Source organism: Gymnoscopelus braueri, assembly GCF_963280865.1.
Source record: "Gymnoscopelus braueri genome assembly, chromosome: 13".
Taxonomy (NCBI): domain Eukaryota; kingdom Metazoa; phylum Chordata; class Actinopteri; order Myctophiformes; family Myctophidae; genus Gymnoscopelus; species Gymnoscopelus braueri.
Window position 1 is genome coordinate 25,957,935 of NC_137615.1, and position 18,243 is coordinate 25,976,177.

General features: G+C 45.0%; 2 protein-coding genes across 2 annotated transcripts; both read left to right on the forward strand.

Moving 5' to 3' along the window:
- Positions 1-3,176: 3,176 nt before the first annotated feature.
- Positions 3,177-5,340, forward strand: pde6hb (phosphodiesterase 6H, cGMP-specific, cone, gamma, paralog b). The gene is made up of 3 exons (XM_080446559.1): positions 3,177-3,208; positions 4,935-5,092; positions 5,216-5,340. Exons 2-3 carry the CDS (start codon positions 4,950-4,952, stop codon positions 5,331-5,333), a joined length of 261 nt encoding a protein of 86 aa, XP_080302685.1. The 5' UTR covers positions 3,177-3,208; positions 4,935-4,949; the 3' UTR covers positions 5,334-5,340.
- Positions 5,341-12,628: 7,288 nt separating this feature from the next.
- Positions 12,629-18,148, forward strand: LOC308099476 (G-protein coupled receptor family C group 5 member D; the record flags this gene model as incomplete). The annotated part of the gene is made up of 5 exons (XM_080448221.1): positions 12,629-12,695; positions 14,313-14,320; positions 16,136-17,183; positions 17,625-17,680; positions 17,899-18,148. 5 exons carry the CDS (start codon positions 12,629-12,631, stop codon positions 17,995-17,997), a joined length of 1,278 nt encoding a protein of 425 aa, XP_080304347.1. The 3' UTR covers positions 17,998-18,148.
- Between the last annotated feature and the right edge of the window lie 95 nt (positions 18,149-18,243).

The following is an 18,243-nucleotide window of genomic DNA, read 5'->3' on the forward strand; positions in this document are numbered from 1 at the left end:
TTCAGATGGGGGTCTGCAGCCAAATACATATTAATTTGGGGGTCCTGGGCACGAAAACATTTGAGAACCACTGCCCTAGATTTACACCACTGATGCATGTGCCCAATGTACTCAGCTGGATGTCTAACTCTTCTCAGGTGATGTGAACTGGATACATTTCATAAGTAGGGCCCAGAACTTCCTTGGGGAAGAGACATACAGTACTGTACTTCCTATTCACTGTAATTCTATACAACTTACGTGGGCAATGATTTAGGCCAATGAAATACAAATGTCAAAATACTCAAATGTAATACATGCAGAAATATTGCCCTGAGAATTACGATAATTATGTTGCACAGAGCAAGTATATCTGTGAAAAAACACCCCAGGGTTGAAAACTAAACTAAACTAATTATAAGATTAACAAAATAATATTACTCTTATGTAACCTTGAAACTTGAAATGTATGACTTAAAAAGTCCATACATGCACCATAGCAAATAGCACATTGGGAATCTTTACACTGTAGATACTAGTGATGAGCGGGCCGACCCGTAACCCGTGGGTCCCGCGGGTCAACCTGCGGCGCGGGTGGTCGAGTCAGGATTTCAGAGGCAATTATGCGGGCTGCGGGTGTGCGGGTCAGCCGCTCTCACACGCAAAAAAAACAAACAAACATATTTTGAACAACATGCTTGTTTATTTAGCCCATGACAATGTTGTGCTACTGTAGACATTTAAAGCGACTTTGGGTACTTAAAAGAGCGCTATATAATATATATATATATATATTCCCACCAAGGGTCGCGGGGCGGGTCGAGCCATAGATTTATATATGGGTTCGCGGGGCGGGTTGAGGCGGGTTGGGTTCCGTGGCGGGTTGGGGCGGGGCGGGTCATGAAAAAACCTGACCCGCACATCACTAGTAGATACAAAGATTTGTACGGAGCCTCGTAGGTGACAGGTATAGTTGAATGGGTTGTTATTGGTTTCAATTGAATCATAGGTCACACAATGGGGGTTCGAGTCACATGGTGATACGTTGGTCAGGAGTAGTAGTAAAATCAGCTGCTCACCTGCGTGGGAATTTATGAATGAAAGGAAGAGGGGGTGAGTGGGGGAGTCAAACCTTTTCTGATGGAAACCTATGCTTTGCACTTTAATGCCACTTTTGATATGAAACAGTTTTTTTTATCGTTTGGGATGCCCTTTCATTAACTGTTTTTAATCCATTAATAAAGCAACCAAAACACAGTACCTAGCTGTCACCTGAGTTTCAAAGTTGGACTCCGTAACCGTATACATGAGACCAGAAAGCATCACTACATATAGTGCGGATCGTAATATGCATGGTGCAAAGACCATACAGGCTCATTCAACGACAGATAGTCTATCTGTCACAGGGAAATTGGCATTCCAGGGAAATTGAAAGAGGAGCTCTCGCTTTTAGGCGCGAGGCTTCGCGCGAGGCGGGGCTTTTCGAGACAGGGTTTTTTACGCGAAGCTCGCGAGGAGGAGGAGGCGCGAGGCGGGGCTTTGATACGAGGCGGCGCGAGGAGGAGGAGGAGGAGGCGCGAAGCGGGGCTTTGATACGAGGCGGCGCGAGGAGGAGGCGGCGCGAGGCGGGGCTTTGATACGAGGCCGAAGGTCTGCTAGTCGAATCAGCGCCGTCCGAGTTGTGAACCGATAGGGGGAGAATAGATCTTTTCATGGGTTACAGTCTATGGTTACTATCCAGTGTCCACGACGACACACATGTGTGCATGTGTGCATGTGTGCGCATGCACACACGCACACGCGTGCGCACACATGCGTGTGCATGTGTGCATGCGCACACATGCACACGCACACACGCATGTGCATGCGTGTGGCTTGCATTCATTGCCTTCTAGTGTTGGTTATACCGAATTGCCTGGGTGGGTGGTAAAAACAAGCGCTCCTTTTTCAATTTCCCTGGAATGCCAATTTCCCTGTAAATATCCACTAAATAAAAAAGAGATTATAATGTGTCAGCTGCTTATATGTAAGTCTGTTTTAATTGAAGAGTCTCTATTCATATCTACAAACAAGGATGCTGTCGGTGGCTGAAGTGAATATGGTATGTTGAAATCTTCACTGTGATCTGTCTGTCTGTTAGTCTGTCTATTAGTCTGTTATGCTGGTTTCCCCCCCAAAATCTACTGTCCACATTGATATAACAATGATACACATCGTAACTAGTATTTATTTTGAAAGTTATATATTTTACAAAAACATTTTATAAATAATTCCCAAATGAAAAAACAAAGGAACTATACAACTACTTAGTTTTGCCTCACTATATTTATATTATAATTTAAATCAGATTTATACTCAAAGACAAACTGAAAGATTTGGAAAAGATTTGGAAGCCTTTAGTTAAAGGTTGAAAGGCTAATCCTTGTGGATGACCCGTGTCGCACGTAATTTGGGGCAGCACTTCTGGGGAGGGGGAAGGGAGGCGGGGGGGTCCCTTTGTTTTTTGCTTACGTTTGAGTGCATTCTTTTCATTTTACCTGTCTTTTGTGTGTATATGTCTGTTTGTTTTTGAAAAAAAAGGAAGCAATCCATGTATATGAACAAATGTATAATCCTACCCTGTGCTTCACAATAAAAAAAGATTTGAAACAATATTTATATTATAATTTAAACTAATAATAAGTGACAATAAGGGACACTGAGAGATTGTGATAGAAAAACATTTTTAGTTCTCAAGAAAGGCATCTGAATGTTATGCCATGTCAATATGGTGAAGTTTCTATGTGCTGTCCAGGACAAAGACTGTTAAAAAGCCATCTCACGTGGACCTGAACGCGACCGGCAGGTGGGCATCAGCGCTGCCCACCTCACGACAGGCTAAAAGCAGTCGTGCTGAGGCTTAAAGGGATAAACCCATTAAAAACTTCCAGACTGACCTCTCACACTGTCCAGCCTATGGGCTGAGCATGCAACATAATCAGGATGGGTCAAGGGGAAGGGGGTAAGGCATGGAGGGAGGAAGCATGGATGGAGAACATGCTGGGTCGGGTGATTGAGTTGTCTGACCTTTTTGTTGACCATGTGACCAAGAAGAGGAGGCACCAGGGATTAAAGATCGAAGGATAAAAGAGCAGGACGGACACCCATCGTTACACGGTTCTACTAAGAAGCACCAAGCAGCTCGGAGGAAGAGACCAGGAACAGTCCTTTTGAGCATCTGTGAAGACAGGTGAGGAAAAACTGCTTACTTATTTCTGTGCTATTACTACTACTATTACTATTACTACTACTACTACTACTACTACTACTGCTGCTGCTACAACAGTTACCTAGTATTGCAATTACTGGCACTAACTTCAAAAAACAATAGTTGCTTCTACAGTAGAACTGAATATGGTGCTTGGATTGGTAAAGTGCTTAAAGTAATAGTATGCATGGATGAATCTAATTAAATTGCAGTTTCTGCAGAGACTAACATTTTAACAGTTGGTGAAACTTAATTGGAAGAAATTAGGAAACCCTAATCTGTGTATTCATCTTATGCTGGTAGATCAGTATTTTCAACAGATAGTAAAAAGGCTCGGTAAACCGGTTAAATGGAGCGTTTAATTGTCAGTGTAAATGCTGAGCTGCGAATGTAAAATGGTTCAGGAATTGAACTCTGCACACTGAGAAAAGGCTGATACAAAGAACCACCGAGAAGAGAACAGGTGCTGGCATTTACTAAAGCTTGGAGAAAAGAGGATTGACTTGAGGGGCAAAAAATCACGGGAGCAGATGGCTAATTATTTGTTGGCTGCCCTCTGGCTGTGCCCTGGCGCTGTTCCACAGATCTATATACAATACATCAGTGTGATAGATTACTTATAGGAGAGTCATTTTAAGTCTACCCATGTGACTGTTGGATCTGCTATGAGACACAGGTGGAGCTATTACTTGAGCAACATAACGTGACCTGCGAGATTGCTTTCAGACTCCCTGATTCCCCTAATGGGATTACTATGGTCACTGGTCAGGTAAGGATAGAGACAGAGTAGAGCTTAGGAAAGATACTCTTTAAGCAGATGAAGAAAGAAGAAGGTGGACAGACAATGACGTGATATCTATTGGTCACCCATGCACTTACGACTGCCTGCTCTCAATACCATGACATGATGTTGAGACCTGGCCATCGGGGTCTAAACTCATAGCTAGATTCACACCTGTGGGACCAAAACTAAACTAAACTAAACTAATGAAAATACAGTTAGAATAGTGCATAATATAGACTGATAGACAGCATTATAATGAGCAGAAGAATATCTTGGATTGTTGTACCATGCTATTTATACATATTGGCCTCCAACAAAAAACAGCTTACCAGCATCACACATACTGCCTCCGAATTCATTAGCCTTCCCACACCCAAACTCTCAGACTTGAACGACAGAGCCATCACGCTTAACACTCACGATAGCAAATGGCACTGATCACCCCCTCAATCATCACTTCACAACAATCACCTTCTGGATGGAAATATAGAACTTTGAGATGGGAAATGTCTCGCTTTAGCAGGAGGTTTGTGCACTCAGCCATTGCAGAATTAAACAAACTGCTTTACGGACATGTTGCTGTGTGTGGTGTGTTGGAAAGAATTGTCCAAGAGAGTTTGAAATGATTTGGTGTGGAAAAGGTTGAGGGACTTACTATAAACAACGGAGGTTAATCTCTCATTACGCAGGGCATCCCCGGTGTCTAAAAGTAGCAATTAATCTGCCATGAATTAAAATGGCATTAGAGCTAGCATAATCTGTCCGTTAAACCTAATCTGCATCATCCTCACTGATTAGCAGTGCCAGTGGGGACTGGAAGGAGACAGTTAGGGATTAACAGAAGGCTTTACAGAGATGGACAGAAAAAAACCCCAGATGTAATAATAATAATGATAATAATAATACCTCTCCTGTGTCTTTTAGGAACTAGCAACAGAAATGAACGCCGCAAACCCTGCAGGAAGCGCACTGGCCGCTACTGGTTCCGCTGCTCCCACCACACCCAAGAAGGGACCACCCAAGTTCAAGCAGAGAGCAGCTCGTACATTCAAGAGCAAGGCCCCCAAGCCTGGCCAGAAGGGGTAAGCCACTGACTATGCCTCTCACTCTTTAATACATTCACCGTTCCTCATATAAGACACCAATAGATAGACTGAGGCCAATTCCCACAGAGGTCTAATTCTCTTCCTTTTTGCTCTGTTCAGCTTTGGTGACGACATCCCCGGCATGGAGGGTCTTGGCACAGACATCACAGTGGTCTGCCCATGGGAGGCCTTCGGCGACATGGAGCTCAGCGACCTGGCCAAATATGGAATCATCTAAAGCTGCTGGCTCCTGCCTTGCCTGCACCTCTCCTTTCCCTAACCCCCCTCTCTCTCTCAGTCCGGCATGCTACGATAAGGCTGCCGGCCAACCCACTAATGCCCCTCTCGTCTATCTACTTTGCACTCCACTGAAGTGGATGAAATGCATAAGAATATTCTTATGTTTATATTATTATTATTATATAATACTGTTTACAGTGTATAATATATACTTTGAAGTCATATGGCGAGAAGAAAAACCTTGCTCCCCACTCCTTTTCCTGCACCTGCTCCTCTCCTCCCTTCTTCCATCTATACCACCAGACGCAAGCAAAACACTAGCTACTACTAGCCTGTATTTGCTTCTAGCTGTCTGTGAAACTGTAAATATTTTTGTTTTCCGCATTTAATAAGAAAAATGTTTCACCTTTTATATTCCCCTCGTTCGTCCCTTTAAACATGGTTCTGTCTATTTTTATGCAGTGTTTTTTATTACTTGTTGATGAAAATTGTTTTGAACAGACAGGGAAACAAAGGGACACAAGAGTGTGTGATGTATCGTGACAACCAACGCTACAATGCATTTCCAGATCATTATGGCCGAGGAATTCCCTCGTTTCCCTCTCTGTTGCAAACACAAAACTCACTTGAGCCACTGAATGTGTAGCCTTCTGTGAATTGGTCATGTCATCTTTAGCCAAAATAAATTGTGTCAATTTTTAGTACTCATATTGTCCGGTGTCTTTATCTGGAATCTATACAAAGCTGGAACGGATCACATCCAAGAAGGCCTGAAATTAAAATGTACAATTACAATTCGACGAAACAACCAAATGGAATCACAAAACCAGAACCATTACACACCAATTCACCTTGCTATACAAAGGGTAACCCCACATACTGCAGCACAGCTACAGTTTCTATGATATGATACAATGCATTGCCCGCCTAGATACCATCACACTCTGCACAAACACTCATCCATGCCTTCATTACATCGTTACTTGATTACTGTACTGTAACAGCCTTCTGTGTATCACCACCACCAAAGTCCACAACAAACTACAAAACTCCACTGCCCATCTTCAGACCACATCAACGAAATGACAAAGACTACATATTTCCATCTAAGTAATATTGCCAGGATCCGCCCCATTCTGTCAATGACTGATGTTGAAACACTCATCCATGCTTTTGTATCATCTAGGCGGGTAGACTACTGTAACACCCTTCTCTCTGGACTACCTAAATCAACCACCAACAAATTACAACTCATTCAAAACACTGCTGCCAGGATATTAACCAGGACATGAATATTTGATCACATCACCCCTGTACTCATCTCTCTCTACACTGGCTCCCTATACACGCCAGATCTGATTTTAAGATTTTACTCTTAACCTTCAAAATAATACACAACCTAGTACCACCCTATCTATCATAATGTACCAAGTTAATCCCTATATTCCAGTTAGATCCCTACGATCAAGCAATGCTGGTCTGTTAACTATCGCAAAAATAGATAAAACGCCAGTAGGTGGCAGAGCCTTGTCTTATCAAGCCCCTTGACTCTGGAGTCATCTCCCCATCCACATCCGACAGTCTAGCTCAGTCATCATATTCAAGAATAAACACACCTTTTTGCTTCAGCCTTTGACATCACCTAGTCTAAACCAAGCACTACATCCAGCTTAAATTGCTTACATTGTTTTTATGTGTGTGTGTGTGTGCACACCATCCCTGGATGCCACAGCAGAACCTCTGCCCCGAATTTTCCAGATCAACCTGAGACCAAGTTTTGCTAAACAATTCTTTTGATATTATTCCTACAGATGTTGTCCAAACATCACGCCAAATCGGTACACAGTATCTCTATAGTCATGTGATCAAGACGGATCTGTCCGATTTGTCATATTCTATCCTGATTGGCTAACATTGGCTTCCAAAGTTTGCAGGAGTGATCCGTTTTGAACAAAATGCCTCAAATCGTGAATGCAGCGTGCGATTGCCGTGAAACTTTGCACTAGGGATGGGAAGATATGACATTTTCATGTCACGATCATTGTGACCAAAATAATTGCGATTTACGATATTATCACGATAATGTAAATATGCTTAAAAATCTTAAAATGCCACTTTGTATATCTTAGATATCTTAGAGGGGGGGGGGGGGGGGGAGATGAAGATGATTAGATATTCTAGAAAGACAGGAACTGACCATGTCCTTGTTTATGACTCTTAACACATTCGGTGCCAGAACAGATTACGTTCAGTGCCAGAAATCTCACCATTGAGCTGCGCGGCACTGTTTTAAGCTGTAGACTGCAAGACGAGCAATCCATGGGGAAAAAAAGCATGCATGCATTTTGGACGATGGTCCTGGCTAACGCCTGGAACGATAACATCTTTCACGCGGGTCACATTGGCAAAGCGATCGCCCATACAAAATGAGTCGTTTTCCCCAACGTAAAAAGTTTCTGGGTTATAGGGGTTTTAGAGAAGGAGATAGAACGGAAGCGGATGGGGAGCCATGTGTTTTGGCACGGTGATCTATAAGGCCCTTCCTTCTCAGAAACACTGTGGGTGATTCCAGAGCTGCTCCAGCCCCTCCCGTGAAAAAAAAAAGAGACTGAAAACACGTTTCAGACCTTTTTCGGCACCGAAGCGCTACTCGGTGCAAACACGGTTCAGACCGTGTTTGGCACCCGATGTGTTAACAGCTGCTGGGTAGAAGCTCTTCCTGAGCATTGAGCCTCAAACTCTTACCAGTCCACAAACACTCAGAGGTGTTGCCTTTCTACATCTCTGCATATCTGTCTGTGTCTTTATCTCAATATGCCCAAATATGGATGACTGATGTCATAGTACTGGTGTCATACTGACAAAACACATCTTATTATTAGCACATTTCAGATTATAGATTTTGCTAAAATGGCCATTCACTTTGAGTAACGTCATTTGCTATTCCATAATAATGATGTCATCAAGGAATGACATCACACCATCGTCTTCACATTCAACATAATTGTCCTTTTAAATGTTTTTATTGTATTTCCCAACACAACACCATTCAGCAACTGTTACCAACACATTGCCTTGCCTTCTAACCTCTTCTGTAAATTAGTTGCACTGATTCACAGTGGTGCTGGTGTGTGAAATGCTTCACTGGACGATACATCTGAAAGGAGGAGATAGGCTTTCCTGGCCGGCTGCTGTGGTAGTCGGACACAAGCTGTACTCTTTTGGAGGTAAGGACATCTATTGCATCTATAACAGTCATTATATTGATGTCCACATCTTCAACACACTGTCTTTACGCTGGATGAAGTTGACCACAGTGAAAACTGGAGGAGGAGAACATCACCTTGAGGTTCCCTGCGTGCGCGCGGGCTACACAGCTGTTCTGGTAGAAGATATTGTCTACATCTGGGGAGGATATCCTTACTGTAACGTGCTTTATTCATTTGATGTTGACAACCACAGATGGTCCAAACCCAATATTTCTGGTACTGTTCCAGAGAATAGGTACGAACACTCAGCCTGTGTCTTGAGGAAGGTCATGTATATTTATGGAGGAAACACCCAGCTGACTGGACACACTAATGACATCTACAAGTTGGACACCACCACAATGGTCTGGTCTTTAATTAACACCAGAGGAACTCCTGCACCTGTTTCATATCACTCTGCCACTATCATCGGGACAAAGATGTTTGTATTTGGGGGCAGGGGGAACCAGTGGGACGTCTACAACAACAAGGTCAGAGTGTTTGACACAGAGACCAACTGCTGGCTGAGCACACCTTCTGCACAGCTTCTTCCGGAAAGATGCGGGGGTCATTCAGCCTTTGTCTACAATGGAGAGCTGTACATATTTGGCGGCAGCAACTCGAAGCAATTCTTCAATGATCTGCGGAAATTCAATCCACAGACCCACTCATGGAAGAAGGTTGAGGCCAAAGGGAAAGCCCCGTGTAGGATGACTTGGATGTTGGGATGTTGCATGGTGGGAGATCGTATCATCCTCTTTGGAGGACGCAACACACTTGATTACCTATATATCTTAGATTTAAATCCTAATCTGAAGATGTTATGCAAACTAGCAGTTATTCAGTACGGTGTGGAGCAGTCTGAACTCACACATGACATCAGGTGGGAACTGGCAGCCATGACCAACAATAACTGAAAACCTAACATAGCCCTACAAAAAGAGTAACACACTGTAATCCCATTTAAATAAATAAATAAATAAACAAACAAACAAACAAACAAACAAACAAACAAACAAACAAACTGCAAGTGGCAACGGGGTCGAAGCATATCAGAGAAAGATGATGAAGAGGAAGATGATGGCCCTCAGGAGAAAATGCAGACGAAGAGGAAACATAAAAAGATCATGTGGTTCACAGTGACATGTGTAGACCAAGGACCAGTGGAGATTATACCCAGAGCTAAGTGGATGATGTGGGAAGACGGATTCTCTGCTGGAACTGTTACCTCCGCGACCCTCTGGATAAGTGGATGAAGAGGGATGGCTGGATGGATGGATGGATGGATGGATGGCTGGATGGATAAGTGGGTGGATGGATGGATTCACCAAATTAACACGTTGCCTACCAAGACGCATAAAGTCGTTCTATTATCTTTTTTTTTTTGTTGAGAATTCCACAAGGGGCACCCTAACACAGCTTTGGAATGATCCATCGTCACTCAGAGAAGAAGTATGTGGATGTGACGTCATTCCAAAAAACGTCACATCCATCCACCCTGACTATGGGATTTTCAGAAAAACACTCCTAACTCAGTTTCTTTTTTTTTTGCATTGAAAACCACGGGCCATAGCCCCAAAATGGCCGATCGGTGTTGGAATGTTATTGTTCCAATGGACACACGAATCCCTCCGCCTTCTCACAGGGACTTTTTTTTTTACACAATCTAGCTTCCACTGAGTTTCAAAGGTCGTCGGATTAAGGTAATTACGCTGGCAAGGGGATAAAAAACAATGTTTAATATCTTGGCAGGCAATGTTAAGACTAGAGAGAGGGGCGTGTCTATACAATGAATATATATATATAATATCTAAATACTGAATCAAGCAACTGTCCGGGGTGCTCCCAAAAGCCTGACAATTTTCGCGATAATTACAGTACCCCGCGATACTGTTATCGTGGACATTTTTTAATCGCGATATACGATAATATCGTATATCGTCCCATGCCTACTTTGCACACACATTCCCACAAGGCCAAGGATGAAATGCCACCCTAAATGTTTCAAATTGGCTTCATGGTGGCACTATAACAGGCTGATTCGCGTTTTTACCTATAAATGCACCGATCCCGGTGAAACTGGGCACACTCCCTAGAGGCCAAGGAAAAACCTCTGCCCTGCATTTTTCACATCTGCCTTTAATAGCGCCACCAGGAGGCCGACCTTTGCTAAACAAATGACAAATTACTCCTACAGATTTTGTCGAAACATCACACAAATCGGTACACGTTATCTCTATGGTCATGTGATCAACACGGATCCATCTGTCTGATTTTTCATATTCCATCCTGATTGGCTAAGATATGCATCTGAAGTTTGCAGGAGTCGTTCGCTTTGAACAAAATGCCTCAAATCATGAACGCAGCGTCCGATTGACGTATAACTTTGCACACACATTCCCACTAGGCCGAGGAAGAAATGCCACCCTTTTCACATTGGCCTATTATATTGCCACCAGCAGGCCTATTTTTGCAAACAATTTTTTCAATATTACTCCTACAGATTTTGTCCAACATTCATATTCCATCCTGATTGGTAATACCTTCATTAAAGGAGAATTCCGGACAAATTAAGTGTTATCTTTCATGTCTCGTTACTCACCTAGCGACGTAAAAAGTGGCGTTCTTTTTTTCCATATATTCCCCTGTCGTCATTTTTTAAACACCCTCCGTTGTTATAATGGGAGCGAGTGGGTTAGTGAAGTTCGTCTATTATAACCGACGCAATGTTATTTTTTTCTCTACTACGATTCATTGTAGAGTCTCATGATAGTCAAACATGCGCTGAAAATTCCTGCGAGCCTGCCGTTAATGGCGAACGATTTAACACTGGATGCTTGTTTCTTTCCAGAACCTGGCAACTCGTGTTGCCAGATTCTGGAAACAAGCAACCAGTGTTAAATCGTTCGCCATTAACGGCAGGCTCACAGGAATTTTCAGCGCATGTTTGACTATCATGAGACTCTACAATGAATCGTAGTAGAGAAAAAAATAACATTGCGTCGGTTATAATAGACGAACTTCACTAACCCACTCGCTCCCATTATAACAACGGAGGGTGTTTAAAAAATGACGACAGGGGAATATATGGAAAAAAAGAACGCCACTTTTTACGTCGCTAGGTGAGTAACGAGACATGAAAGATAACACTTAATTTGTCCGGAATTCTCCTTTAACATTGAACCTCAATCTCAGCTTCTACAGATTCCACTCACCTCTATAATGACTGAATTCAGAACATTGCTGGCCCGGCGGAGACCTGTGCTCCGAGGAGCACTTTTTCTAGTTACTGCTTGTTTTTATGTACAGCCGTTTGGGACATGTTTTGTGATAATGGGCAACAATAAAATTCGACTTGACTTGACCAGACCAGTATCTACCCACTCCAGAGACCACATCACACCAGTCCTCTATGACCTTCACCAGCTTCAAGTCAAACACAGAATAGACTCCAAAATTCTACTCAACAATTACAAGACCCTCAACAACCTACCATAGCTCCCCCCAACCACTCTGACCTCCTACAACATCCTGAGCCCCCCCACCCCACACCGTTCCCTCAGGTCTGGTGACACCAACCTCCTGGTAGTCCCCAGGACCAAGCACCGAACCTGGGGAGTTTGATGCATTATTATTAATAGCAAAACAAGTTCAACATACACAAATAGCAGCAATCAACTAGAAAGCGGCACTCCGCAGAGCGTATGTGATATAAGGCTGGTACCTGGTATAGCTCGGCCATGAGATCAATTGGAGGTGGAGCGTCTTCCTGCGTGCACACAAGGTTTGATGCCGACCGGTCCGGTGGTTTCCAAGATTAGCCTTGCACACACACAGATAGACAGACAGACAGACAGACAGACAGACAGACAGACAGACAGGTCACACACATCCACATCCACACGCACACACACACACACACACACACACACACACACACACACCACACACACACACACACACACACACACACACACACACACACACACACACACACACACACACACACACACACACACACACACACACACACACAGGCGGAAACATGATCTCTGCCTCCCAGGCTTCCTGCCTAGCAGAGGTGTGCTCCTCAGAGGGGACACAGGTCCCAGGTTGGACATTCACTTCACATACATTCACTGATGGGGACATTCAGTTCCAAATCTGTCGACTCAAGCAGCAAATTGAATCACTCCCAAATAAATACATGAAAAACAAATCAAAACTGGTTGCTAGGGTTATTCCCACAAATAACACTGATGATCTAATATCAACTCAGAGACACCCATTGGCTGAGCATCTACACAAAGACTCCTCTATTTTCTTTCCCCAGTTAATACCCAGCAAACATTGTGTGAATGAATACAGTATGTAGCACCTCCGGGTTTTCTTAAATCATGACACCATGCTTGAATTCTCACTAATGTTAAGCATCGCACACGCTCTAGGCTTTAATGCCCTTGACATACTTTGCAGACTCAGAATACATGATGGCACATAACATTACACTCCCCTCCAGGCTCCAAGCAAGCTTGTTGTTAATTATTTAGTTGAAAGGCATACCCCCACTGTTATTCTCTATCAGAGATATAAAGCTACAGTGATTCTCCACCATTCCCAACCCTTCTGACGGAATAAACACACCCTGTAAACTAACAAATGCCTGTACAGACATGAGCTGAAGTGTTGCGTACAGACTTGCAGGGATGATCAGTGGAAGGTATTCTCTATTCCTAGGGCTCCTCACTATTTCCATGGGCTGTTGCAAACAGCTCACAAGTAAACTATTGTGACTACTGGTTTGTCTACTGACTTGTAGTGTTGGTGACAATAGGCTGAGTCAGGTCTTCTAATCTCCACTCCCTATTCTCCGATTCACCTCTGGGGGGCTCTAATATGGGGCTGAACAGTCACCTTAAAAGTGATTTGAAGTACAGTTTTACAGATTTAGTTCAGTGTCTGTGTTTACAGTTTAAATTTCAACCAATCTCAGAATGACTCGTTGTCAAAATGTGTTTTGATGCTTTAGAAGGTCACTATGATACTGAAGATTATGATGTGCAGTGATTGTGGGAGGTTATGGGAAATGGGAGTCAAATATATCAGGGCGTGGAGTTTCTCCTTCCCTTTCTCTCAAGCCCCCCCACACCTGCGTGTGTGTGTGCCATTGCCTCCAGGTCTTTGAGCCCCACCTATACCTTCCGAGAACCTTACAAGAGAAAAAGAGAAAGGGAGAGAGAGACACAGAAACACACAGAGAGAGAGAGAGAGAGAGAGAGAGAGAGAGAGAGAGAGAGAGAGAGAGAGAGAGAGAGAGAGAGAGAGAGAGAGAGAGAGAGAGAGAGAGGGTTGAGGTGAGGACTGAAAGTAGAAGAGTAGCCAGGGGGAGTGGAGGGGGGGTGCAGTAGTCGCCGCTCTCACCTGTTGATGTAAATCTGAGAGAAGTGAAAACAATCCTCTCCTCTCGCATCAACACCCATTGGCTCAATCTCTGCACCGTTTCTTTTCCTCCTCATACGGTCTTCCGCTTACCTCGGAGCTCACAGAGATATGGGCACATCCTGGAGACAGAAGGCACATGGCTGGCTACACTCTCACATGAGTGGCCTCTGATGCCTCAGCACTTCAGAGTTTATCGTGAGACTACTTGGTAAAACTTCAAGGCGAGTTCTGAAGAAAGCAAGTGGAAGGAGTGGAAACGGGGCCGTGTGTTGACTTACATCCCTCAGGACAGAAGGTATGTCATCTTTCATACACAAGCTTAAGTCTGAATTATACTTGGTTGCACACAAGTGCCACGCACCAAAAATAGCCAATCTACAAACTTATAATGTGTCGTAGCGTGACATGTGACATGTTGTGAGCTTGTAGATCTGCTATTTTTGATCTGCGACACCCACATGCAACTAAGTATAAATCAGGCCATAGTCAAGGTCTGGGAGATGGATTTCTTGGTTTGAACAACACAGTAACTAGTTTAAAAGCTGTATTGACTACGGGACTGTAATATAAGTTGTGTAATGCTTGTGGTCTTTACTACTGTAATCATTTGGGCACGAACCATAATGGGTATGTGGTTTGGGCTTGCTGTGTCAGCTATTGCTAGTAAAGCTAATATAATTCCACTGAACCTCACCAACAATCAAATTCGGAACCTTACTGACAATCAAAATCCAAGATTTAAGTTAAAAACACAAACATGAATATGTAAATAATGCAGTCTAGCTGAACATTTTTCAGTCAGTCATGTTTTTATAACTCCTGTATCTACTATGCTCTCCTGACCTACTATTTAAACACACGACTGGCCCAAGGGTTAATTTCTGGGCCTGGGCCATATTTACCCATTGATAAGCCTCTTAAATGTCATCTTTGGATCTCTGACACAGAAACAAGGGCTCTGTTATGAGCTAGAGGAAGTGACAATCAGCTATCAGGAGTGCATATCTGTGGCCTCTCTCTCTCTCTCTCTCTCTCTCTCTCTCTCTCTCTCTCTCTCTCTCTCTCTCTCTCTCTCTCTCTCTCTCTCTCTCTCTCTCTCTCTCTCTCTCCCCCCCCCCTCTCTCTCTCTCTCTCTCTCCCCCCTCTCTCTCTCTCTCTCCCTCCCTCCCTCCCTCCCTCCCTCCACCCCCCCACTTCCAATCTGTGTACAGGCACAACCTCCATACAGTATGTTACTGCCAGGGTCACTCTCTATCTGTTCATCTGCCTCTTTCCTGGTGTGACCACAGCTTTATGATCTCATGTAACACGGACAGTTAAGTTGTCCTTCATGGCTGTTTACACTGCCTGTGTCCCAAATTCACCTTGTTACTTGTTATTCCTTCCTTGTTAGCTCTTGCTCACGCTGTTCTCTCCCTTGTTCTGGCTTGTTCACACACTCTCTCCTCTCCTCCCTGCTGTCTCACTCTCACTGTCTATTGGCTCAAATCCTCTCTCTGTCTCTTTCTCTCTCTCTACGTCCCTGCCTTTGTCTCCATGCTACAGTATATGTTCTCAGTCTGTCTCTAGTGAGCCTCTCTCTCTCTCTCTCTCTCTCTCTCTCTCTCTCTCTCTCTCTCTCTCTCTCTCTCTCTCTCTCTCTCTCTCTCTCTCTCTCTCTCTCTCTCTCTCTCTCTCTCTCTCTCTCTCTCTCTCTCTCTCTCTCTCTCTCTCTCTCTCTCTCTCTCTCCTGCCTCGTGACCTTCTTGCGATCCCATTTTCTACTTCATCCCGCTTGTTGTTTTGTGGCATCAGTCAAAGTGACACTTAACATATTTTGGGAAACTTGCACTTTTACACAACTCAAAGGATTCATTAGCCAAGCAAAGCTGTCAAAGATACATGTGAGACATGAGTTCCATTATGCTGCTTGTTTCAGGCAACGAGGATCCGCCGCGTCAAAGGACCAGCTTTAAGAGGACACTTGAAAAGGCTGAACTCACTTCCTAAAGCGGATTACCAAAACAAGGATGGCCTTCTCATCCCAAAAGCACAAATGCCTTCCCCTCTTCCTCCTCCTCTTACGTATAGTTTGCTACCAGACACAGACTACCAACAGTACCACTAACAGCACCGTCATCCCCACCACTGCAGCCTCCCTACAGACACGCCCACTGCCGTCAACGCTTCCTCAAACTTTTCCCAGGATGCAGTGCCAGGCTGCGGGGCGGAGCTGGACCCCGCCTTCACCTACCTGTGTGACCGGCAGGCAGCGTGGGGCATCGTCCTGGAGAGCCTGGCCTCTCTGGGCTTCCTGGTCAGCGCTGGTCTCCTGGTGGGCCTCCTCGTCTGGACCCTGTGGGTCTGCGTGTCGACGCGGTACCAACGCGGGGGCTTCGGTGGCACCGTGGCTTCCCTGTGCCTGTTCCTGTTTGCCACGGCGGGGATCTTCGCCGTCGCCTTTGCCTTCATCATCCGTCTCACGCCCGCGACCTGCCCCACCCGGCTATTCCTGTTCGGGGTGTTGTTCTCCCTGGCGTTTTCCTGCATGGCGTCGCGCGGCCTGGCCCTGCTGGGCTTCGCCACGGCGCGGGGCTGGGGGGAGCCCGCTCTGGCCCTGGGGCTCTTCGCCGTGCAGGTGGTCATCGCCGTCGAGTGGCTGATCATCGTGTTGGTCCGGGACGGCAAGCCCTGCGCGTACAGCCAGGGGGAGTTTGTGATGCTGCTGATCTACGTGCTCTTCCTCCTCGCCCTCGGCTTGCTCCTCTCCCTCCGCAACCTGTGCCGCTCGTGTTTCACCTACAGCTACAGCTACACGGGCGGCTCCCACCGGCAGGGCCAGGTGCAGGCCACGCTGCTCTGCCTCGCCCTGCTGCTCTCCGCCGGCATCTGGGTGGTGTGGATCGCCCTGCTCACCAGGGGGAACGCAGAGATGGGCCACCGGCCGCAGTGGGACGACCCCGTGCTGAGCGTGGCTCTGGTGGCCAACGGCTGGGTGCTGCTGCTGGGGCACGGCGTGGCCCAGGTCGCCTTCCTCTGCCGGGGCGAGCGCAAGAGCAAGGAGGGTCCCCTGAGTTTCGCCGGCTGGACGAGCCCCGAGGCTGAAATCCCGGGAATGGGAAGCCAGAAGGAAGGCAGGGAGAACGGAAGCTTTGAGAACGACGCCGACCCCAGGAGAGGTGAGAACACTGAGGGAGAGAACCAGGGATGGAGATTTCATTAGCTTACCACCCTATAGTATGTGTGTGTGTGTGTGTGTGTGTGTGGGGGGTAATTTTTATTATCAATATTTAATTTTGTGTTAATTTAACTTACGTTAAACGTTAGAATTGAATTAACACTCAGGATTTTACAGTGTAGTGCCTAAAAGGAGCCAGTTTCATCAGAGAGACAGAAGGAAATGAGAACAGTGATCAGTCGGCCAGTAAAAAGGACACTAGAGACCAAATTGACAGTGATTCATCCTCTGGGCCAGGATCATCCTTTACGCTGAATGATAGCTCTGCAAAGCCTAAATGAATGAGCTGAATTCCACTCAGTCAGCTCAGCTCTCACAGTGGGCCTTTCTGATGAACGCTATATAATGAACAAATAATTAACTGACTACATCTTGCCAGCAGGCAGGAGAACCGAGCCAGTACTACGATCACCATATGAGTCGGGATTCTCCATGACAGTGAGTAATAAGCCATTACAATTAACAGTCTAACTCCATACACTCAGTAATTAAAAACTATGACCTTTTTTACAACTGGAGGCAATTATGGCTACGGCATATTGGAAGGTTAATGAAAACGCAACATATCACTGTGTTAATTGCACTAACATGATAAATGTGTGTGTGTGTGTGTATATTTGTGTTTGCCTCTTGTGTGTTTGCGTGCTTGTGTTTAGGAAATAGACCCGGACAAAGATTACACCATTCCTCGCCCCCAGACCACCAACATCAGAGAACCTTATGATGAATACTATGGACGCCCTATCTCTGATTAAGATCACACATATTTTCCTATCTGCTCTCGCTCTCTCTCTCTCACACACACACACACACACACACACACACACACACACACACACACACACACACACACACACACACACACACACACACACACACACACACACACACACACACACACACACACACGGCACTGAATGATAACACAATACCAAATAATAAGATACCAAAGACAAACAAGAGGCAGAACCCCAAATAATAAGATACCAAAGACAAACAAG